At 48.7% G+C, this 23,212-nt stretch overlaps 1 protein-coding gene across 1 annotated transcript in view; it reads left to right on the top strand.

The window, feature by feature from the left end:
- Positions 1-41: 41 nt before the first annotated feature.
- Positions 42-23,212, top strand: part of ADCY9 (adenylate cyclase 9) — a 58,859-nt gene continuing 35,688 nt past the window's right edge. Inside the window, exon 1 of the mRNA XM_042813050.1 lies at positions 42-1,791. Coding sequence (XP_042668984.1) covers positions 99-1,791 — 1,693 coding nt within the window. The 5' untranslated portion in view covers positions 42-98. The remainder of the gene's footprint in view (positions 1,792-23,212) is intronic.

The following is a 23,212-nucleotide window of genomic DNA, read 5'->3' as shown; positions in this document are numbered from 1 at the left end:
GCCCGGGGCGGGAAACTGAGCGGCGGTCTCGGCGGCCCTCCGCGCTCCCGGCCCCGAAGGATCCGACGCGGAGGAGCTCCTCGGGAGGGACCGACAACATGGCTTCCCCGCCGCACCAGCAGCTGCTGCATCACCACAGCACCGAGGTGAGCTGCGACTCCAGCGGGGACAGCAACAGCGTGACGGTGAGGATCAACCCGCGGCAGCAGCAGGGCTGCGCCTCTGCCAAGCGCTGCAAGTACAGCATCTCGTCCAGCTGCAGCTCCGGGGAGTCGGGGGGCGCCCGGCGGGCGGGCGGAGGCGGCGGGCCCGGCCCGCGCCGGCAGAAGAAACTGCCGCAGCTCTTCGAGAGAGCCTCGTCCCGGTGGTGGGACCCCAAGTTCGACTCCACCAACCTGGAGGAGGCGTGCATGGAGCGCTGCTTCCCGCAGACCCAGCGCCGCTTCCGCTATGCCCTCTTCTACATCGGCGTGGCCTGCCTGCTCTGGGGCATCTACTTCGGCGTGCACATGAGGGAGAAGCGGATGGTGTTCATGGTGCCGGCACTGTGCTTCCTCTTGGTGTGCCTGGCCTTCTTTGCCTTCACGTTCACCAAGGCCTACGCCCGTCGTTACGTGTGGACTTCGCTGACGCTTACGCTCCTGGTGTTCGCCCTGACGCTGGCCCCGCAGTTCCAGGCCCTGGATCCCCTGTCGGGGAGCGGTGATGTGTCCAACCGGACGGCCCCAGCCGCTCCCGCAGACACCTGCCTGTCGCAGGTGGGCAGCTTCTCCATGTGTGTTGAAGTGCTCCTGTTGCTCTACACGGTGATGCACTTACCCCTGTATCTGAGCTTGTTTCTGGGGCTGTCCTACTCGGTCCTCTTTGAGACCTTTGGGTATCGCTTCCGCGATGAGAACTGCTTCACACCGCTCGGAGGCGGCATGGTTTACTGGGAGCTGTTGAGCAAAGCCTTCCTTCACATCTGCATCCACGCCATCGGCATTCATTTATTTATCATGTCCGAAGTCAGGTCCAGAAGCACGTTCCTGAAGGTGGGGCAGTCCATCATGCACGGGAAAGACTTGGAAGTGGAAAAAGCCCTGAAAGAGAGGATGATTCACTCTGTTATGCCCAGAATAATAGCAGATGACTTAATGAAACAGGGCGATGATGAGAGCGAGAACTCCATCAAACGTCATTCCACCTCGAGCCCCAAGAACAGAAAGAAGAAGCCCTCCATCCAGAAAACCCCCATAATATTCCGGCCTTTTAAAATGCAGCAGATAGAGCAGGTGAGCATTCTGTTCGCAGACATTGTTGGCTTCACTAAGATGAGCGCCAATAAATCTGCCCACGCTCTGGTGGGGCTCCTCAACGACCTCTTTGGGCGCTTCGACCGCCTGTGTGAGGACACTAAGTGTGAGAAGATCAGCACGCTGGGGGACTGCTATTACTGCGTGGCCGGCTGCCCGGAGCCACGGGCCGACCATGCTTACTGCTGCATCGAGATGGGCTTGGGCATGATCAAAGCCATTGAGCAGTTTTGCCAGGAGAAAAAAGAAATGGTCAACATGAGAGTCGGCGTCCACACCGGGACGGTGCTGTGCGGCATCCTGGGAATGAGGAGGTTCAAGTTCGACGTGTGGTCCAACGACGTCAACCTGGCCAATCTGATGGAGCAGCTGGGGGTGGCTGGGAAAGTCCATATTTCGGAAGCTACTGCGAAATATCTGGACGACCGTTATGAAATGGAGGATGGCAAAGTGACGGAGCGGGTCGGTCAGAGCGTGGTGGCCGACCAGTTAAAAGGTACGTGCTGTTGTTTTGTACTCGGCTCTTGTTTTTCCTTTTACAAGGGAATATATTTTCCCCAGTGCGTGCTTTGGGCTTGTTGACTTGCAGATTGAACGTGCTGTACGCGTATGTCGGCGTGCTGGGGATCAGCGGTGCTGAAGGAGTTTTGGAGAGAAGGATGTGGTGATGAGGCGCGTGAAGGAGCTCATGCCTTTTTTTGGGGAGTACTCAAAGCACTCTTTGACTTCAAAACTCCTTTAAACTACTTGTGAGCATGTAGCATTGCAGGGAGGAGAGGTGAACGCGCTTGCTGTCTGCAAGAGGTTTTTGTTGTGCTGTTGTGTCATCCTTCAGTGCAGTAAATAAACTTGTTAATTGACTTCATGTGCCATACATACAGCATATGTGTTTGGTGGAATTATGTGCATCTGTGAAAAGTTTGTTGGCACCGAAAGAGTTGGGACTGCGGAGGCACTTGGGAAAGCTGACAGCTGGATTCGCAGAACGCAGCGAGCGCTGCGAGTTTGGCAGTTTGATAGCGAGTTGTTACGGCTCAGAGTGACGCTGGAAAAAGTTAGTGGGGTGGCTCAGCGTGCTGGCAGATGCTGTGTGCTGTCTGCAGCTCCGAATGAAACTGCAGATTGGTGATTTGGACAAGAAGCTGGGGATCAGTTGACTCCTCGTACGGCTGGTGTGAGGGGGCTGGTGATCACTTCTCTGCAGAGCACTGGCTTTCCAATGAAACTCCCAGCAGAGCTTGTGGCACAGAGCTGCACACGCTGGCCCAGCTCCCTCTGGAGCTGCCTGCCCCCATGGCCGTGCTGCTGGCTCACAGGGGTGTTTGTCCCCGGTCATAGAAAAGTGAAAACAAGCACGGAATCTCGTTAGAATCTTGTGTAGCAAGCCCTTAAACAGGGCGTGAGTTTGTTTGTTCTGTTTATAAATGTACACCCTTCTATAGGGAAAGAATGGAAAATGGCGTGGAAGGAACCAAAGGAGTTGCAGGAGAACGTTGTGGGTGGGGGAGGGAGAGGTTTGGGGCCGTAAGTATGGGACGAGGCCAAAGTGGCTGCAGAAAGGTCAGCAAATGAGGACGGGCAGAGCGCCGGGAGCGACGGCAGCGCTCGCCTGGCAGGTGCTGCTTGGGGTGTGACACAGACTTATTTTTGGGGAACGAGTTGTGTGCATGCAGCACCAGCATGAAATGAGGCTCGTGGGGAGGACAGACATCCACACGGATGCTGGCGGCTGGGAGCCGTGGAGCCGCAGCAGATGTGTGCGCTGGGGTTGAGCTTTCTGTTTGACTTCTAAAAATACAGATTTCTTTGAAATGGATCGACGCCGATGCGTACGTGTGAAGTGTGCTTTGGAGAAAAAAGGCTCAGCTGTGATCTCTCAGCCCAAGCTGAATTTTGCCTTTCTGGAGGAAAAAAAATAGCATCAACAACAGATTTCTGTACTGCTTGTAGAGAAACAACCCTGCGGTGTTTAAACTCTTCCTTTCCTTCTCCCATCTGACTTTATGGCTAGATGCAGTGAAGGGCTGGCAGCAAGTGAAATTAAGTGTTTTTGCTAAATTTATAGCTGTGCTCAATGTCATTCATCACAGTGACGTGAATGGACTTGTGGAGACTGACGGTACTGCTCTGAAATACTTGCGTGCATTTGTCCGTGTTTTCTAGGAGACCACAAGAGCACTGCGTAGAGCAGTGGTACCCTGTGCCAGCACTGCTGCTTCTTGATCCTTCTCAGACTTCAGTTCTTGGTTGGGTTTCCTGAGAGCAGGCTGCTATCCCTGCAGCATGCTGATGCAGCTCAGGCAGCTCCATTGCCTTACTGTTTTCCCTGAGCATTAGATGATAGCAGCAGCAGAGCAGAGGAAGTTTGTTGTGGTTAATTATGTCATGTGTCTTATTCTTTTCAAGTATCAAAGTGCTGCAGAGATAACAGGCATAAGCTTTATTTCCCTACCAACACTTCACTTCTCAGCTTCCTTTCAACCTTTGGTATCTTAATGATATCCTATTTTTTATGTCGTGTGCCTGGTGAATTATCTCTTAATTGCCTGTGCTGCCGTTGCTGCTAGCTGAAGCTGAGCCAGCATTGCCAAGCCAGCTCTTCCTCAGCAGCGTGGGGTGCTGAGGGCTCAGGACTCATGCTGATGTGAGCTCTGCCCTGGGTTTTGGGACATGGTACAGCAGTGGCAGAGGTGCCTGAGTCATCCTCCTGCTGCCCTGCCTGTGTCTGGGAGGATGCAGGACATAACTCAGCTTCTCTTTCTTCATGTTGCTTTGAGGGTCTTCGGAGTTTCTAGGTTGAAATTATGTTTTCTCCCCCCTTTGGCTGATAAATGATAGGATGCATCCATGTCTTCTTATTTCAAGCAGCAGGGCTTCTTGCCCCACCAAACTTGCAAGGACAAACAGCCACTGATGGCCTTGCAGCGCTTGCCCATTTCTGTCTGCTGTCACTGTGAGATTGCTCAGCCCTTCTGTCCACACTGCACCTCGTCCCCATGGAGGTGATGGAGGCACAGGGGAGCTGTGATGTCTTCTATGGGTAAACCCCAGAGTCCACTTTGTGTCTTTTGCTGTAGCGTTTCAGACAATTTGCATTTTCTGTTTTCTAGCTAAGCTTCCCAGCAAATAGATTTATTGAGGGCTATGAGAGATAGCAAGAGTCACATAATACATGAGACGATGACATTAACGTGTCCCTTCTGGGCTCCTCTGTGGAGTCAGAGATCTCCTTTCAGGATATAAAAAGTCCTTATGGAAATGTTGTTGTTGTGCTCTTTGTTGCTCCATTTCTTCTCGTCTGTTTGCATTTCTCCCTCTTGCTGCTCAGGAGGTCACGCTCACTGTTTGCCAGCCAGCCGCATTCCCAGAAATACCAGGGTCACCGGCGTCCGGTTTTGAGCACTCAAAATGCATGAGCATCTTGGGGAAGAATGCTGGCTCTGTTTATGGAGCATCGTGTGACAGAGCCGTGGTTCCATTTGGGAGGTGTGTGTGTGCTGTTAGCCTGGTGCAAGTCACTGTTGTTGAAGTTCCCCCCACATTCATGGCTGTTGGCCACTAGGCAGCTCTTTGCCCAGGCTGTCTCAAGCTGAGCAGCCAGCTTGTCATTTTTACACCATCTGAGCTATTCGCTGCTGTTACTGAGGCAGGACTTCGTGGAATCATTGTAGAATCATGGAACGGTTTGGGTTGGAAGGGACCTTTAAGATCATGTAGCTCCAAGCCCCCTGCTGTAGGGATCTAGGTGGTTGAATTTGCTCAGAATATTGCCTGATAGGACGAAGGGGCTTTTTCTGAAAGTAAAGATGGTTGGTTTTGTTTGTGTATTGGTGCTCATCACCTTCACTGCCAGGCAGAGAGATGTGGAAAGACGAACTTCTCCCAATGCTGAAGGATGTTTGCTGGGTAGCTCTTCAAGCAAGACCAAGTGGAAAAATACCTCTGTCTTGAGAGAACTCACCCCTAAGCTGGTTTGTTATTTAGGGGAAACTCATCTGTTGGCTTTTGAGGCTCTGAGTTCTAATTGCCGATTTCCAACTGCAGGCAGTGAAAAGCCATGTGTAAGCCCTGTCCTTGCATGGGACACAGCCTGGCTCTGTGGTGGTGTCTGCAGAGGTTTTCTACTCTGATTCTTGGGCTGCCTGAAATATCACTGTTGACATGCAGACTGGTGCGCTGCAGCTCACAAGCCTGAACTCCCTGCTCTCTGTGTACTCCATTCAGTCATCAGAGGCGTGTGAGGGACTGTTGGAATGGAAGAGAACTTTCTATTCTTTAAGTGAAACCCTTCATATTGAGGGTTATCAGGGGGAAAGATTGACGGAAAAGACAAAACACAGCGAAAGACACATAATTTATGTTCATCTCCTGTCATGACGGATGTGTGATTTGAATAGATTATTTTAAACTCCTTCCCCCCCTCCCCCCCCTCCAGTTATTTCACAATATGAGCTTCGCTTTTCCCTCTGGCAGGTGGAAGATGTAAGAACTTCCTTCCACAGCTTTAAAGCACCACTTCCATTGGGATTTCATGGCTCTGTAGGTTGCTGTAGAGTGTCAATTTGGTGAATTAGAGCTGTTCTCCCTGCTCTGCAGTGTGTGGCTCTCTGTGCCTCCATCCCTGCTGGCTCTGTAAGGAGAGACAGCGACTCCTGCTTCCGTTGCAGCTGACACTTGAAAATTCCCCGCTATTTTTAGACCATTTTTGATCTCACTTCTGTCCTTCAAAAAGAAGAAAAATAACAATAATCCCAGCCTTTAAATGTTGAACATCCAGCGGGAGCTGCTGCTGTGGGGCCGCCTCATCAGCACTGCCACATTAACACTGTAGTGGACTCTGACCTACCTGCCGTGGGGCAGCCCTGCAGGAGTCGGTTGGAACTTGCCTTGAGGCTGTGCAGGGTGTGCAAGTGCAGCTGCTTGCCGTAGGACTGCTGAGCCAAGAGCCTCTGTGCTGCCTTCAACCCAGGCTGACAGCGCTGAACACATTTTCTCTTTCCTTCTTTCCAAAAATGTTTTAGCCTTGCAGTGCTCAGTCTCCCAGTATGAGGCTGTAGGGAAAGACAGGTTTCTTGGTTCCAATATGTTCCAGCTGTTTTCATTAGGCAAGCATCCCTCAGGTTCAAAGTGTTCCTTCAAACTTTTAGGTTTGTATTTGCTCCAATAACTTAGGTGGGAATTCTTTGCAAACCATTTAAACACCAATAAATATGTGCTACAAGTCTGACAGCGCTTCTCGTTCCTTGTGTTGCACTGCTCAAGCTGTGGTCTTCAACCACTGCTGAATCTGTTGTCTTCAGCTTGCTCGATACATTTGGAGATCACGTTATGGTCATGAAATAGCAATAGCACTGCTGTGAGAAAAATCCTCCAAATTGGAGCAGGGAAGAGGAACTGGCAGGGATGTCAAGTCTGCTGAAGAGGTAATGGGACCTTATGCTTTCAGAACAGGAAAAAGGAGGAGAGAAGGAAAGGAAAACCAGTTAATAATCAATACCATCTGTAGTGGAAATGCTAAGTCATGGCCTGAAGCAGTGATTGAGCACCTGGGGGGAAGGCAGGGCCAGCCCAGGGGAGCTCAGGTGCATGCAGTGTATTGAGTGACTGGAAGGGCTGAGGCCAGGATCCACCCCTTTCCAGCCCTCATTTAAGGGTTGGCAGTGGAGGTGAGGGTATTTGCTGGAGATCCCTGCCTACCTGAGGTTTTCCAAGGGTAAGCTGACTGTTTCCTTTGTGTCTGTGCTCACAGCTGCTGCACTTGGGCTTATCCTGACTTGCTGTAGTCTAGGGCTTTGCTACCCCTCTGCATAATGCTTATTCCTAATGCGTGGAATAGAATTAGCTGTTCTCTGTAGGCTATGTTAGGTATATTAGCTCCCTTCTAGTTTTTGTGTGGCTGTTCCTGAGTCCAATTGTTGCAGTTATTTATTTGAACTGCTGTTTAATGGCCACGTGAGGTCCGTTCCACGAGGTACGAGGCATCTTTATCCTCTGACCGACTTGGATGGGACTGCAGCAGATAGATCTGGAAGTGCTGTGCCACAGCCAGTGTTACGGACAGGATGTCATGAGGAAATGCTGCTGCAAGGGCATGACTGCAGGGAGACCGGGTGTGCTGTTAGCTCTGAATATCCGCTGTTTGGACAACGGGAGCTGTGCAGGAGGGGAGTGCTTCTAGGAAGTCGGTGCTTGGGCTGCAGCAGCAGAAAGAGTGGCCACAGCTTCCAGGAGGGGGAACCTTGCTAAGAGATGTCCTGCAACCAGCTCTCAGGCCTTGGCCTGGGACTTTGGTGGCTTTTCCCATCTATCGCTAGGCTTTAGAACTTGGTTCTTACTTAATAACGTTATGTAAAAGGCTTTTACTTGTTTTGCTTTCAGTCTGACTCGTTGTCTTGGGGCTAACATCACTCCTATGATACATTATGAAACAGATTTTATCACGTATGTACATGTAGGATACTAATGAGACAATATGAATAATATTTGATGTTTGACTTGCTGCTTGGCACCAACTGGAAGCAGAGAGCTTTCTTAAAAATACCACATGAGGATGAGAAAATGTATTAATAGTCGTTTCATAATCCCAATAAAGCATTTAAGAGGAGCACCCGCCACGCCTCAGCCCGGTTTCTGGAATCCGTAGCGATGGCTAATTGAATTTTTCTGCTGAGGATGTGAAGCGAACGTGTACGTCTGTGGTTATGAAACATCACAGCGCTGGAATTTGCCGTGGGCACAGAGCTGTAAACAGAAGGCCTGGAGTTGCTGCTGAAGTCACATGCACCCACCTCTGCGGGAAGCTTTGCTCACGCTCTGGTGTTCCATGGTAGCGTTTCCCAAAGGAGTTCAAAAATCTTGATGGTGTGAAATGGCTGTGAGTTGTGGATGGTGTTTCAGCGTGTGCACCCTGAGGGTGTTTCCGAAAATGCTCTGTGAGCTGAACCTCGCATCTGGATCCGTCCAGGGAGGTTTGGGTGCCCGTGGCCTCAGTGCTTTCCAGAAGTCATGGTGGGAATCCTTGTCTGGAGAGCCGTTTTGTTACACAGAGGAGGCTGAAAACCTTGAAGTCTCATTCCACAGGCTGCGTGTGACCTCCAAACCAAAGCAAACAGGAATGTGTCATCTAAAAATCCTGCCTGGTGAAATGATGGTGCAAAGCGTGTCTGCCTTCTTTATTGTTTTTCACGAAAGAGCAAAAACAACCAAAAGGCAACATTCAGTTCTGCTCTTTGCATACGTACACTAACACTTCCATGTGTTTGTGCTGGTTTGCCAGGAATCTCTCCAGTTTTGGTTTCAGTTTCTGTGATAGCTTGGCACCCCATCGCTTCTCCTCTCCCATCTGAAGGCTTTATGTTGCTGAATGTCATTGTGGGTGCAAGCACTGTCCCTGTTGTCCACCTCAATAGTCAGATTGTCAACGTGCTGCCTGGGGGTCGGTCTGTCTGCTGAATTAAAAATACAGCAGCATTTTGTTTGGGGTCTTTGATTATATTCCCTGTTTTGTGTGGAAGTAAGGTTGGTTTTCTGTGGCTGTTTGTCTTTTTTTTTTTTTTTTTTTTTTTTTTATGAAGGCATAGGAAGGTCAATACAAACATTTTTGTGGTAGATGGGTATTTTTTGGAAGAGAAGCTTTTTGTTGTTGAGATGTCCTTTAGGAAAAGCCTGGATTAAGCAAGTGGCCTTTGAACTTTGTGGCTGGACCTCCTCCACCCTGCTGAGCTCCAAGTTTGGCTGGCAGTGTAGGTCCATGGAGTTGATGCCTTGAAGCTTCTGACCTGGCTGGGACCTTGTAGAGATCTCCTGTGCTCGAGGTGTCACGGGAGATGTTTCCATATCTGAGGTTTCAAGCGGTGGCAGAGCTGGAAATTGTTTTAAAATGTAGAAGTAAGGTATTTCAGGTTTGGGTATATTTGCTTGTTAGGCTTCCGCGCTTCATGTCCTTCTGTTCAGTACTGTATGTATAAGCATTTTAGTGAACTGTGTTGTATTTGTATTTGGGGACTGAACTTGAGGACTCTGATTTGACTTATATGAACCTAATATTGGATGGAGTACGAAGAAGTTTGTTACAATACAGGCAGTGCAGCACTGCACGGGCTGCCCAGAGAGGCAGTGATGTCAAATCCCTGCAGACCCCCATGGTGGGGCTGGGTGGACTGCGAGCACTGATGGAGCTGTGGGTGTCCCTGTTCATGCAGGAGGTGGGACAAGATGGCTGTTAGGGTCCCTTCCACCTCAAACCATGCTGTGACAATTGTATGAATGTCTGCTGTACGTGGCTATGAGGACGTACAGCTTGAGTTTGAGTGAGCTAGGGCTGCAGCAGAGGCCGTGCTGTGCTGGGCTGTGCTGATGGCACGTTGTTTCTGACCCCTTTGCTGTAAGGCATCTGGTAATTCTCTCTCTGCACTGCTGCTCTGACTGGTAGAGGAGGCAGTGGCTTTTACCATGTTGTGTATATTGAAGAAAACCCCCTTCCAGACCCCATATTTCAGGCTTTCTTGAAAGAAAATGACTCAATGTATGTATAATGTGGATACTTTTATAGCTGAACCATAACAGAGGATGAAATGTTACTCTAGAATTTCCCCTTTCTCTTGTCAGGGGATACAAATCAGCTGCAGAAGCAGGGTGCACGACCTGGGAGTTCTGCTGTGCGCTGTGTTGCTGCTGGGGGTGGGAGGGGATGCCCTGGTGAGTCTGGGGCATGGGCTTGCTTTGGGAGCTGCCTGGAGGTTCTCCATACTTCCTTCCCCGTCTGCAGCTGTGCAGCCCAGCCCTGGAAAACAGCTGCCAGCCCTTCATTGCAGTGGGTTAGTTTCTGATGTGCCTGCTCAATAATTTGCCTGTGGAGGAATGCCAGCTGTCATCGAACCCCAGCTACAGCTGCAGCCAGGGCTTGGTTGGTTGTGCTTTGTGCAGCTCCTTCTTGCTCCAGCAAAGCTGCTGCAGCACTTTGCTTCAGTGCCCCTGGTGCACTGCTATGTCACTTGTTGGTGGGATGCTGACCAGATGCAGCCCAAAAGTGTCACGGCAAAATGCCACGTGCCCAAACCACAATTCCTGCCTTGCAGTCTGCACTGCAGCTCTCACAGCAGGTTCAAATCCCATTGGTACTACAAGTGCACACATCCCAAATGTGTTTGGAGTGGAGGAGACCGTGTGCCAGGCGGGAGCTCGGGGCCGGCTGGGAACTGTGCAGGAAGTGAGCTGCATGCTGTGCCCTGTTCTGCCTGCCCCTTGCTATGGTAGCAGTGATGCCTGACTCTTTCTGCAGCACTCTGCTTGGCACTCAGCTCTGTGCTCATGGTGGGAACCCAGTGTTCCACCTCTGGAAGTGAGAAGTTGCTGTCAGCGCTGTTTTCCAGTGTTTTGTTTTGTTTTTTGTTTTTTTTTTTTTTTTCCCTTTAATACAAAAAAGATAATGATTTATCCCTCCTACTGCAGCTTTACGGCAGTTTTGGAAAGGAGAGGACTTTTAAATGACATTTATTTGGGAGGAAGGAAGTGATTCTTTAATGGCCTAACATTTTCTGCTGCGTTTGGGGCGATTCGCGACATTTCCTGGAACAGAACTGAGCGTTTTGGATGCTGGGGACAGAAAGAGCAAACTGCAGCAATGCAGCTGAGATGCTTTCTGCTGCTCTTTCAGCATCCTCTCCCCCAAGGTACATTCCGAGACCTTTAAAACTCAGCAGAGCCTCCACTTGACCCATGCGTGGGCTGACAGATTGGGTCAGTCTATTTACCCTGCTTGTATTGAGCTGTTTTGGATGCAGGTTCTGCTCAGCGTGGGGTGGTGCTGCTCCTGCAGTCCATGTCGAGGTGCTGGGGGTCCTCCTGGGAGCATTTCCCTTCTGATGCCTGGTCACTCCCTGCCTTTCCCAGGCAGCTGCTGTGTGCTCTGGGGAAGGACCCTGCTCCTGTCCGTCGCCTCCCCCCACCTGACAGCAGTTGGAAGTTATTTTCAGGCTGGAACGTGGACCTTGGAGGAGCACCAGGCTCCTTTGTAAACAAACCCAGCAGTTCCCCCCCCATTGCAAATGACTTCGTACTTCTATTTACATCTCATTGCAGCCGATCTGATGGGAGTGCTGCAGTTTATTTCCTCCTTTTAATGTACTTTCATGTTCTTTACTCTTTGTTTGCTACTAATTCAAAAGGCGAAATTGCTGGGGTTGGGGGCAGGGGCTCAGTGTGAGCCCTAGCAGCATCTCAGTGCCATTTGCCGGCAGATATGTTGTGACATGGAGAAGGTAGGATTTTTGGTGTTATAATATAAACCATTATAATGGCTTTTTGCTATAGAAATAAGAGCAATATTACTTTCAGCCCATTTCTCACATGCTTCCCAAGGCCCCATAGCACCGTGGCAGCTTCTCTGAAAATATTGCGGCTTGTTTAGATAAATGCTCACTGTTTGTTTTCTTTGTTCTCCTGCAACCAAAGATAAGCCCCGTAGGCATTATAGCAGCAAAATATGTTAACGGGACGGAAGCTGTGAAGGGGAAATAGTTATCCTAAGTTTTCTTTTTATCTGTAATTACCCATTAGATTTTATCTTGGGGGATGCAGCGAGGAGCCCTGTGCTGCCATAGGTGATGGGGGGAGGTGGAGAAAGGTGAGTCGGAGGGATGCTGAGATCTGCAGTCAGCCAACCAGGACTGCTTCGGGGGGTTCTTGTGTTGTCCTCAGTGTCATTTTTGGAGGTGCTTTGGGTGCGAAGCCCAAAAACCCAGGAGCAGGGAAAGCCGATCTCTCTGACCTTATGTCAATGTTGGTGTCGCGAAACATTCTCAAATATTTTCTCTTCTCATTTTTATTTTATCGTTATCTGGTGGTGTGATTGTGTAGGCTTGCTCACTGATAAGCAGATAAGTATGGTAAGTGCTCACAGCAAAGATTAAGAGAATAAACTTGATTGAGACAGAGTTGGCAAGGGGTGGAAACTGTGTGTGTGCATATAGGAGAGTGTTCTCCAGGGTTGATGAGCCTAAGGATTTTGCTGGCAATAGCTTAGATGTAATGCCTCTGAGCTGTGGGGATGAACATCAGCTACCTGAGCTACCGTCGTGTTGGCCATTCTTTCATTGCAGGGAAGTGAAATAAAAATAGCTTAAAAAACCACTTGCTTAATTTTTGGTTCCCTTCAGTTTTCTCATTAAGCTACACAAGGGCACGTTTCACACTTAGAGCTGCAGTGTCTGTTTGCATCCAGTTTCCTCACTGTATTTATTTTTGAGTTTGGAACTTGGGTCTTTTCTTTGGTTTTGTTCCCCCTCTAATGTAGCAGTGCCACATCTAACCATGTGAATTTCTATTGCAAACCTTGTTGCACTTCAAACATTTTGTGTTGCACTGAACTCTCACAAGTCCTGATCTTACGTCTGCCTACCCTGGCATTTCAGTTGGGAGCCCGTGAAAGCTCTGCCCTACCACACTTGGATCTCCCTGCAGGTTGTGAACTCCCAAGTTTCTAACTCACTTGGGAGGAAAAAGCAAACTCTAATTAGTTTTGCTCACCTCACTGGTGCTGTTTTGCTAGAAAGCGAGCTGTGCTGGGTGTGTTGCAGCCTTCTTGGGCACTGTCTCGCAGTTGCTGCTGCTCTCCTTCTTGCTTGCTCTCATCGGTTGTGTTGTTTTCCCCTTTGCCCCCTCTCCTCTCATTAATGGAGCATCTACTCATGTTAAATTAAGCAAACAAAAGGGAAAATGCATGCATACGAGAGGCTGGTTCTTTTAACAAACACTGCGTGAGCAGAGGTTCTCCCTCGAGTTTGCCTTCTTGCAAAACTTCAACTTGTGCTGTTTGTTGCAGGGATGGTGGGCACTGTGAGTGAGGAGGTGCAGGCGTGTGAGCTCTGTGTTGGTGATGCAATGCAGGTGGTGCTCAGCGGCTGCCTGGATTTTGGCCTCCCTTCTTCACGTGGATTAGGATTGTGGGATTACTTCTGCTTTCCAATTGCCAGTTGGAAAAAGTGTTTTAGCTTTAATAAAGCCTTAGAAACTATTTCCTTGCACGCCTCCAGCATCTTCACTTTCCCCATGCCTTTTTCCCTTCCTTCCAGCCCTTCCTTCCAGGTTTCCGCTCTGAGGCTGGAGATGGAGGGCACAAAAAGGGCCGGTGCAGTGCCTGGGATGGCTGGAGGAGCGAGTGAGGTAATGGGAGCAGGCAGCTGGAAGGGGAATGGAAGCCATGCAGCAGAGCCTGCAGGTGGCCATTCCCTCCTTGCAGTGCTGCAGCTGCTCCATGCTTCAGGATGGGAGAGCTGAGGAATGAGTTGGAGGTTTGATCGGAAAGGGTCACAGTCATCCTTTTGGTTTTGTATGGTAGATGATCTGGAGTGTAACACAATCTGTGTTTTGATGGATTGACAGTGAATCTCAGGGCTCTTCGTTCTCTAAAATCTACTTCAGATGGTTTTAATAGCAGGAAAATTTAAAGATGTGATTATCAGTGGCAAAAGAAGCGGTGAGGGTAACTGTTCCTTCTTGGGAAGGAGCTGGCTCTGTTTTGCTCAGAGGCATCTGTAGACCTTTTCTAGCCTAGCAGATTTGTTTTACCTCTAGACTTAGGGGATCTGCAGTGAGCAAAACAATAAAGAAGAAGCGTGATATCCAGCCTGGAGCATCTCTTCTGCACTTTGCAGCAAGTGAGGAATGGGAAAGGAGCAAGAGGAATGGCGATGGGCATCCCCATCATCTGCCAGGGCCTTGAGGCTGTGCCTGTGCCCACAGCAGCACTCAGCTCTGGGACTGCAAAAGGAAACAATTTCATGTTGAAATACGGCTGCCAAGCAGGCTGCTTTCTGGGAAGAATGTCCAGTAACTGCCAGTACAGCCCTGGGATGTGGTATGGTTAAAAGTGCAAACATTTCCTTGCCCTAACCAGGGTCATCCTTTCCAGGGCCGTCGGGCAGCAGGGTGGGACTCAGCCAGCCCACGGGTGGGCACTGTGCAGAGCTGTAAGGCCCAGGCAGAGGTTGAAAGTTCAAAATAGTTCTGGTTTCTTTAAATAATCTCTTACTTTATCACGCGGAAGAGGGTAAACAAATCTATTATTGAAAAAAAAAAAAAAAGGTTCATCTCTGCAGTAGAAATCTATTTTAGATAAAAAGTAGCAAAGATTTTTTTTTCCTCATAGTTTACTTGGGAGTTGTTTTACAGTAATGCTGTTGCCTTATTGCTGAGAGAATTTTAAGTACATATAAGCTCTTTAAATGATGCAAGAAAGCGATCTGTTGGCATATAATGCAAACTGAGTGAGTGGAAAAGTAAATATTTAAGGCTGACATATCGAAGTATAAATAGTGGTCACTGTGTGTAATGTCTTAATTGTAAAAATATTTCTCGAGCCCTGCTGGTAGGCACCGTGGCCAGTCCGAGAGCAGCACTGTGAGCAGCTGCACCGATATTTTGGGAAGCCTGGGATGGCTGCCATCTGCTGTGCCAGCGCTGGGCACGCGGCCCCAAGGCCCAGGGAGAGGGCAGGGAGCTGGTAGCCCTAGGAGCGTGTCACTGCCCTGCGTTGGGCCTGGGCTGGCTGCCTGATCCCACGGAGGAAAGTCGTTCCTTGGTGTTGAGTCAGAGGGCCTGAGTGGGACTGTGGGGTCTGTTGCCCTCGGGGTGCTGGGCTGCCTGCCCTGTGCTGGGAGCTGATATTGCTGGTCGTGGGCATCCCACTGGGACGGAGCTTGGCTCTGCTGGCTCTTCGGCAGCTGATCTTTGCTGCTTGTGCTGTGCAGGGTAAGAATGTTGCACCTGCAGCAGTTTAGCACCCACTGTGAGCCTAGCGTGGAACTTGCTGTGCTCCGCCGTTTTGTGGGCTGACGGTGGCCATGGTGCGATGGCCAGTGTGCCTGCAGGAGGGGACGTGGGGCAGTGAGAGGGACACGGGGTGCGGGGGGACGTGAGCTGGGGGTGGACGTGGCTGTGCCTCCACGTGGGCCCCCGGTGGTGCTGAGGCCCTGCAGCAGCTGCGCTGCTCCTAGCTGAAATCTGGCCCAGATGGAGCCAACCTGACATTTGAACTTCATGCTCAGCGTGCTCTGCTTTAGAAATGGTGTTACGGCATCCTTCTGTTGAGCAGTTATCTTGGTCACAGGTAATGCTCATCTGGTTCCAGTGATGGCTGCGGCTAAGTCTGCTCTGCAGAGTTCATTTTATAGGTGAAAAAAATGGTTGGCTGAAAGTTGTGTGGAAGGGACAATGTGAGAGACCTTCCTGCTAAATTTCAGCTTCTCCAGCTTGTAGAAGATCAATTTTTGAAATGCAGGAGTTCAGTCCTGAAGTGCAGTGCAGAAAAGGAAAGCGCCAAAGCCATGGGAGCCTCTCTGTGCTGAGCTGAGTGTCTGCAGCAGAACCTGAGGGTCAAGTGCTCCAGGGTTGTCTTCATCATTGCTCAAAGGCATTCAGGGAAACCCTGCTGTACGTTCAGCAATAAGGGCTTGCTCTGCCAGTGCCGCTGCAGTCTTGGTGGTGCCGAGGTGTTTTTTGTATTATCCTGATATAAATAACGTATTTAGCAGATTCTTATTCTATATGTTAGTTTCTAGCTCATGTATAGATGTATGTTGATGTCTAAATGTAGTTAACGTTAATATGTAGTATTGCATTATGTACATTAATTCATACAACACAATGTATGATGTATGTAAAGTGTATTATCTGCTACAATTATAAAATTATATATAATAATACTAATGCCTGAAAGCCTTAATGGAAATCAAGAATGTTTTCTGAAGTTCTCTTCAAACATTAAAAAAAGAAAAAGCCCTCTATCCCTGTGAACTGTGCTTTAAGTAAATAATGCAGATGCAGCAGAGGTGCATATCAGCCCCTTTGGTTATGGTATTCTTTTTGTCCTAATTTCATCTCTTACAGTCTGTCTGTTTGCAGTGTTTTGAACTACTTGTGTACTTCAGTGCATGTGGCTGCACGGGAATGAACTTTCAAACTCATGTAGATAGCTGCAGCGCATGGGGTATCCCATCTTACATCTTATTGCAATAATCAGAAGTGAGTTAGAAATGTTTTTCTGGCAGGATGGATATGGTGCTGTGAGGTGTTTTCAGGCACTTGCTTGGTGCTCATCTCCATTCTCCTTTAGCTCAGTGAATGAGCTTTGTTTGACCACAGCAATGAGCATCCTCCAGATGTGTGACTGGGGAGTGCTGCGCGTAGCACAGAGGTGACTTGCTCATGCTGGTTGCTCCATGGCTGGGACTGTTTCCTCTGAGAGTGGCTTAGCACCTTGTGTCAGGGTGAGTTTATCACGATTGTATTTTCTTTTTAACATACTAGGCTAGTTTGTTGTTAGAGCAAGTGCTAAGGAGGCAGGATGATGGATAACAAAGCAGTGCGTGCTGCTGTTCTGGCACGAGCAGCGGTTGGATGCTGCCCTGAGCGTGGAGCTCCCAGCACAGGAGGCACGGCTTCATCTTTGTGAGTAGTTGCACCTCTGTGTGCAGCAACGTTAGCTCAGTACGTGTGTTTTGAGAGCTTTCTTACCAACAGGTTTCACAGGTTGCATGTAGTTAATTCTTATCCTGCAACAGTATCTTGAGCAAAAGCTTCATTCTTGCATTCCCCAGCAATGCTATGTGCTTCAGTTTGCATCTTAATTACGTGCGTGTGTCACTTCACAGCAGATGCTCTGTGGAGTAGATCCCTGTAAGTAGATTTGGCATATGCTCTCGTGATAGGTGAGGTAGTTTGCATGCTCCCAGAGCAGATATTTTCTGCAGCCCGTATTTGCAGTGATGGTAAGCAATGGGCCGTGTGGCCCAGCGCTCCCTGCTGAGCGTGAGCTGTGGCTCTTGGAACAGGTACCCTTGTGATTCAAAAATACCGAGTCCTTTCCAATGGCATTTTTTGTTGTTGTTTTAATACTCCAAAAAAGGGAATGATCAAAGTGCAGTCTGTTCTTTCCTGCCCTTCTAGATATACAAAACAGCTGCAAAGCACAATCAGCTATTGTAGTGATATGTGCCCGAGGTCTATAAATAGATGTAAAGCTTCAGCCTGAACTGTGCTGCTGGGAGGCCAGGGGATTTTTGCCTGGGGTTGCTGAACATTCCCTCGCTTGTTTGTGGGTTAGAACCATAATTTCCTAGGCTGCTATATTCCAATTAAACCCGAATTCAGAAAGACTTTACCGTGAGGTCTTTACATGATTTCACTGTTTGCAGTTTTCTCAATCCCTGATGGTTTTCAACGTTTGCTTGCAAAAATCCACGTGCGTTACAAATTTCTAAAGGAAAACCTGTGAAATACAGGGCCTAACCATTTAACCAGGGAGTATCGCTGTGATACACACCCTTAGAGGGAAGCTTCTGGAGATATGCATGGTGAGTGGCAATCCAAATGCTGTCTCGTTGAGTTGAGGACGGGGTGCTCCTTCAACCTGGAGCTGTGCATGGTAGTGGAGATAAGAGCTTTGCTCTTTTGAACTGGAAAGCAGGCAGCTGCTTCGAGTACGCCCTGCCTGTCTGCAGAGAAAGAGCAGCGAAATCTGCGTGGCAGCTTCGGAGCTGTGAGAGCTGTTCCCAGGTTTTTAAGTTTGAATTCATCGTGTTAACTGGTGTTGGAATGGTTGCTAGGGACTTCTGAGACAGTGAGGGAAGGAAGGTGCTGGGGATAACTTGGGGTTTGTGCAGCCAACATGGAGCTGAAGCTGCTTTGCGCAGAGGTGACCAGGGTTCAGCTGCTCACTGACTGCCCGTGTGCTCTGCTCCCAAAAAAACCTGCTGCTTCGTGTTGCTTTGTAGCAGCACCAGCATGGAGCAATGTTAGCTGTACTGCCCTGCTTTAAATTACCGTGGAGGGAACGATGAAAATCACTACTTCGGTGTGTAAAATTGCAGCTCTTCAGGTGTAGCCTTTGTGCTATGTATCAGATGAACCAGGTCATCTCAGATCTGTGTTATTTCAGCGGCAGGAGTCGAAATCCAGCTCATCGCAGCTTATTGGCAGTGGTTGGAAGGACTTTCTCCATGCAGGCCACTTGCTGAGGGTGTTTCACGACTCCTTCAGTACGTACTGATAATTTCGATGCAGATGGTCTGCGTTTTGCATAGAAGTATGAGCCAGAAAGCAGAGTGTGGCAACAATGAGCAGTGGTGTTTCTGTAGCCAGCAGTAACTCCTCGAAGGAAACAGGTGGAATCTGGAACTGAAGATGTTTTAGGCGTGCAGTGCCTACTGCAGCACTCGGTCCCATGGAAGGTGGGATGGCTGTAAGGCCGCCGTGCTGAGTTGCACAGTGGGGCTAGGCTGTGGTTTCGGTCGGTTTGAGATTTACCCAAACTGAAGAAGTTCCTCTGAGCTGACCTGCTGTGACCTGTCCTCGTATGATCAGGGCATGAAGAGGGCTTTTAAAATATTATATAATGAAAACTAGGAAAATTCCCTTCTTTCTACAGCTTCACCTGCAGGATCCAGGAAATCTAACCCAAGGCAGCACACGGCACGTCTTTGAGACTAAGAGAACTTCTCCAGTAATTCCCCATGTGGCAGCTGGTTGGCTTCACAGAATGGCGCAGGTTACAGCAGCCTCTGGAGCTCGTGGCCCCAAGCCCTGCTCCCAAGGATCTGCTTGGAGCTGCTGCTGCCCTGCCTGGCTGCCTTGGGAATATCTCTGAGGATGGAGATCCCACAGCCTCCCTTGTGCTCCTTTTTTTAGTGCATTGGGCAAAAATAGACCTCGATGTAATTGAGTAGAACCCAGTGTCTTTATTTATTTGCTTTGAGAGCAGCAGCTATTCTGTGTTGTCTGAGACCAGGCTTTTTTCCATCGGATTGTGTTTGGTTCCTGGTGCTGCTCTGTCCCTCTGAGCCCCCAGAGCACCCACTGTGTGCAGCCCAGCTTGGCTGGCATGCTGCTGCTTGCACCCTCCCCTGTTTGGGTTGGCACACATTTGCCTGAACTTGCTGTACCCTCCAGGAGATAAAGTGGCAGTCAGAAAGCAACACAGCCTTCCCCTCGAAAGATTCTTTGTCTTTTTCTGCTACATTTTTTTTTTTTCCAGGCTTCTTCTGTGCTTGCTGGTTTTTGGCCTCCTGGGGAAAGCACAGATCCTCTGGGGATGTGCATTGTGCAGCCCCAGCTGAAAGACAAATGCTGTGCCTGTGCCAGGCTGCTGATGGGAGAGCAGGTTTGAAATAATCCATTTCCTTCTAAAGCAAACCACTTCTTATGCTTTTGACGTAGAAGATGAAAAGCACACCTCTGTTCAAAACCAGAGCTTGCTCCTTAAGATTCCAACAGCTTCATAGATTTTAAAAAAAGATTGCATAAGCTTCATGTGAGAAATTCTGTAGCACTGTGTGATTTCCATATTCTGTATGTCCTTTGGATTCTCCGAACAGGACATCCAGTTGTGTAATGCCTTCAGTGGATGGCTGTGACTCAGTGGATCCCTCCACTAACTATTAGGAAAGTATTTCCTTTCTCAGCTATAAGCTTATGTGCTCTCGTTCCGGTTTCCCAAGAGAACTCTGGTATGAAATCCCAGTGGCCTGGATCGATGAGAAATTACAATGTCCTTTTTTGGATCCAGCAGCTAATTGGAAAGAAGACATCGAATTACGGGCCAGTGCAAGAAGCTTGCTTTAGGTTGGGTTATGTGCTGTGCAGGAGGATAAAGCCCTTCCTTCTCAAGTCTCATGCTCTGAGAGATGTGAATGGAAGTCTAGGAAGTGTCTGCATGGAGGCAAACCCACCGACCACACACCAGCCTGCAGGGCTCTGCCTGCCCAGTGGGACCCACAGCGTTGGTGGTGGGAGCTCAGCAAACCAGCATCTGAAATTATTGGCTGCACGGTGTGGGTGGGCTTTCCTTGCCCTGTTTGCCATGACTTTGGGTTCTGCTGCCAAGAAGGTGGTCAAGATAAGCTCCAGTGGAAGACTGCTGTATTAGCAATGCATGTCTGTATGCTCCGCTTCAGAGTTATTTTCCTGGTGTTTCTAAGGTATCCTGTGTTGAGAAAAGTCTCTCTCCCCTATATGCTGCCCATGGCAATGACATGTATTAAAAATCTCTTTTCTCAAGGTATTTGTCTAATTTTTAGCTTTCTAATGACTAAACAAGTGTAACAAAGCTGATTAGATTCAGTCATTTACAAAGAGACTCTTCATTATGACATAAAGTTCTTCCATGTTGCTGCTGCTTCATGTTTCTGGCTACGAATGAAGGATGTGCGAGTGCAGAAGATGGGAAGAAGTGCAGCCTCCCCAGGAGGAGGGGAAATGCCAATCAGCATGGAAATAACCCTGCAGGCAGAAACGAGGGGAAAGCTGAGAGACAGACTGGTGTGGTTGAGGATTTGGTGGTGGGGATTTGGGACATAAGTCCTGGATAACCTGACACTAACCTGAGCCGTGTGCTCTCTTTAAAATCACTGTATGAGATCGGTGCCTTTATTGTCACCCAGTCAGTTCTTTAATTGCAGATTCCTGGAAGGAAGGCGTGCAAACTGAAAGGAGATTTTAATGCCATTGGTTTTCCTGTTTTGAAACTTCCCATGCATCTCTGTGAGTTTTGCAGCTGCCTTGTGATATTCCAGTTATGCAGCTGGTTCTAAAACAAGAGATGGGGCTGCTTAGCTTGGGGAGGTGCTGAACAGTGCCAGCACTCTGTTCTGCAGTGCTCCCTCAGCATCAAATAGTGTATGCAGATGTGAAGGCAAGAAAAGGCATTCCCCTCATTCAAGCAGGCTCAGTGTTTCTTAGATTAGATAACAGGTAATTCTTTTTTGTTTTCAACCCAAAGTTATCAGTTGAACCAAAAAAAAAAAAAAAAAAAAAAGGCAGTTCTTTGTGATGAATAAGCTAAAAACCACTGTGATTCATCACGTTTCTCTGAAACCCTGATCCCTACCCTCAGGCGGGGAGCAGTCCCGCAGAATGCCTCGGTCTACATTGAGGAATTTTGTTTTTGAATGCCTGGGTCATGGGGGGGGGAGGAATGCTCAGCCTTCCTTGGGCTTCTGTCAGCATTGCTTTCCTATGTAGGCATTGCTGGGCTGAGGATGTTGTTTTTGTTCCTGTGCTTTCACCTGAGTTTTTAGTTTGGGTGGTTTTATAGCTTCTGTCACAGGTCTGGACAATTAAATGTGCAGTTTCGTATGAAGCTCGCTCTGGAGGCCCAAAGTGAGATCTTCTCCCTGTATCCTCTGCACTTCATATCAAGGTGATGCTGAAGCTTCCTAAAAAACCCCGTTCAGCAAGGAGGGATTTCAGCTGCAGGTACAGCACAGCGCTGGCCCCAGCTGCCAGAACCACGCTCAGGGGCTGATGCACTCATTCCCAGCTTTTAACAAAATTGTATCAAAATATCTGAACATAGTAAATGCAGTCATTTGAATCTTGGAACAAGCTGACCTTGTAAAATAAGAACAGGAACGTGCTTGAGTGTTGGGAGGCAGGATTAGCATTGAAGTACCTGCTCAGGAATTGTATATATTGCTTATTGAAGGGACTTTGCTTTGTCTATAAATGATTCCTGAATTTCACTGTAAAGCAGAAGAGCTCTGTTTTCACTTGCTTTTACTGTAACGAATCCCTAAATATGTGTTTCTATCTTTGCAAAACCATGGAGCACTCAGCATGTCCCAAAACTAGTCTTGTACACTGGTTTGTATCAGACTGCTCAGGTCAGTTCTAGCACACAGTTATTTGTGCGGTGTTTCTGCAGATCTGAGGTGCCTCTTGATTGGAGCTGGAGACAGGAGCTTTATTCTGGGGAGGGTGTTTGGATCTGTTGGTTAAGGAGGAGAGATGAGCTGCTGGAAAGGCTGATGCCCTGTGTCTGCGAGACTCAACACTCGCTATCTGGCAGCAGTAGCTCCTCAGCAGTGGCTCTCCAACGATTCCGTCCTTTGTGCTGGGAAGGCTGTGAATGCTTCATGCTTGGAATGTGCAATCAAACTGAAAACAGAGCTGTGTGGTGATGTGTGCTTACATGGTGGCAGCGCTCCTTTCTTCCCCACCTTACCTGCGTGCCATAACAATGTATAGGAGCTGCACAAAGTACCTCCTGCAGCACTGTTATTTGCATTTTATTTTTCAGTACTGAATTAGTAACCGTTTAAAACCCTGGACCATGTGTAAACAAGCAGTGCACGAGCTATTCATAACAGCTCACCTTGAATCACAAAAGCCTGCCTGTATTGCACAAGGCACGGTGCAGGGGTGGCACTGTGCCATGCCTGCACCCAGCAGTGCACCATCACTTCCATGGCTCCCATGTCTGTTGCAGCCCACCTGCATGGGGGGCCCTGAAGGCAGCAGGGTTCCTGCTGCAGGCAACCCTGCAGGGGAAACATATAGACTTATTTCTTTAGATTCAATCCCCTGAGGGTGCTTATTCTATCTTCCTGAGGCTGACTTTGGATAATCAAGTGAACAAACCTTTTCTCAGTGTCACTTGGGTGAATGCACTTTGGTCAAAGTTCACACTATGTTCTCGTTGTCCAAAGGATGTTTCTGTCTTGTTCTTTCAGGTAAATGCTTGAGGGAATCTTCCTCGAGACACTGAGCAGGAGCAGGTAGGAGGGAGGCAGTGCTCACGATGCTTAGAGCTCTGCAGTGCCTTCCCTGCTGCAGTGATTGCTGCTTTCTGCAGAGGGAAGACGTGGCACAGCGTACCTGTGGGTACCCAGTACTGATGTGAGGGGGCTCATTCTTACCCCTAAGTGATGGATATTTGGGAACTGTCAAGTTAGAGCTCTCCTGTTTGTGGTCACAAGATCCCTGGGATGATCTATTTTTGTGACCTAAGCAAAAACATTGGAGCATGCTGTGTGCTTTCAATACCATTCGATCCGTTGCTTGGAAAAAACAATGATTAGAAAACAGCTGATGGGAGTATTGCATCTGTTTGTTGTTGTTTTATTTTTCCTTTACCTTCTAAA

Source organism: Centrocercus urophasianus, unplaced genomic scaffold, assembly GCF_019232065.1.
Source record: "Centrocercus urophasianus isolate 14NV4802_14NV808 unplaced genomic scaffold, USGS_Curo_1.0 seq_1355, whole genome shotgun sequence".
Classification (NCBI taxonomy): domain Eukaryota; kingdom Metazoa; phylum Chordata; class Aves; order Galliformes; family Phasianidae; genus Centrocercus; species Centrocercus urophasianus.
The sequence above is the reverse complement of the archived record's forward strand: the minus strand, read 5'-3'. Positions and strand labels throughout refer to the sequence as shown.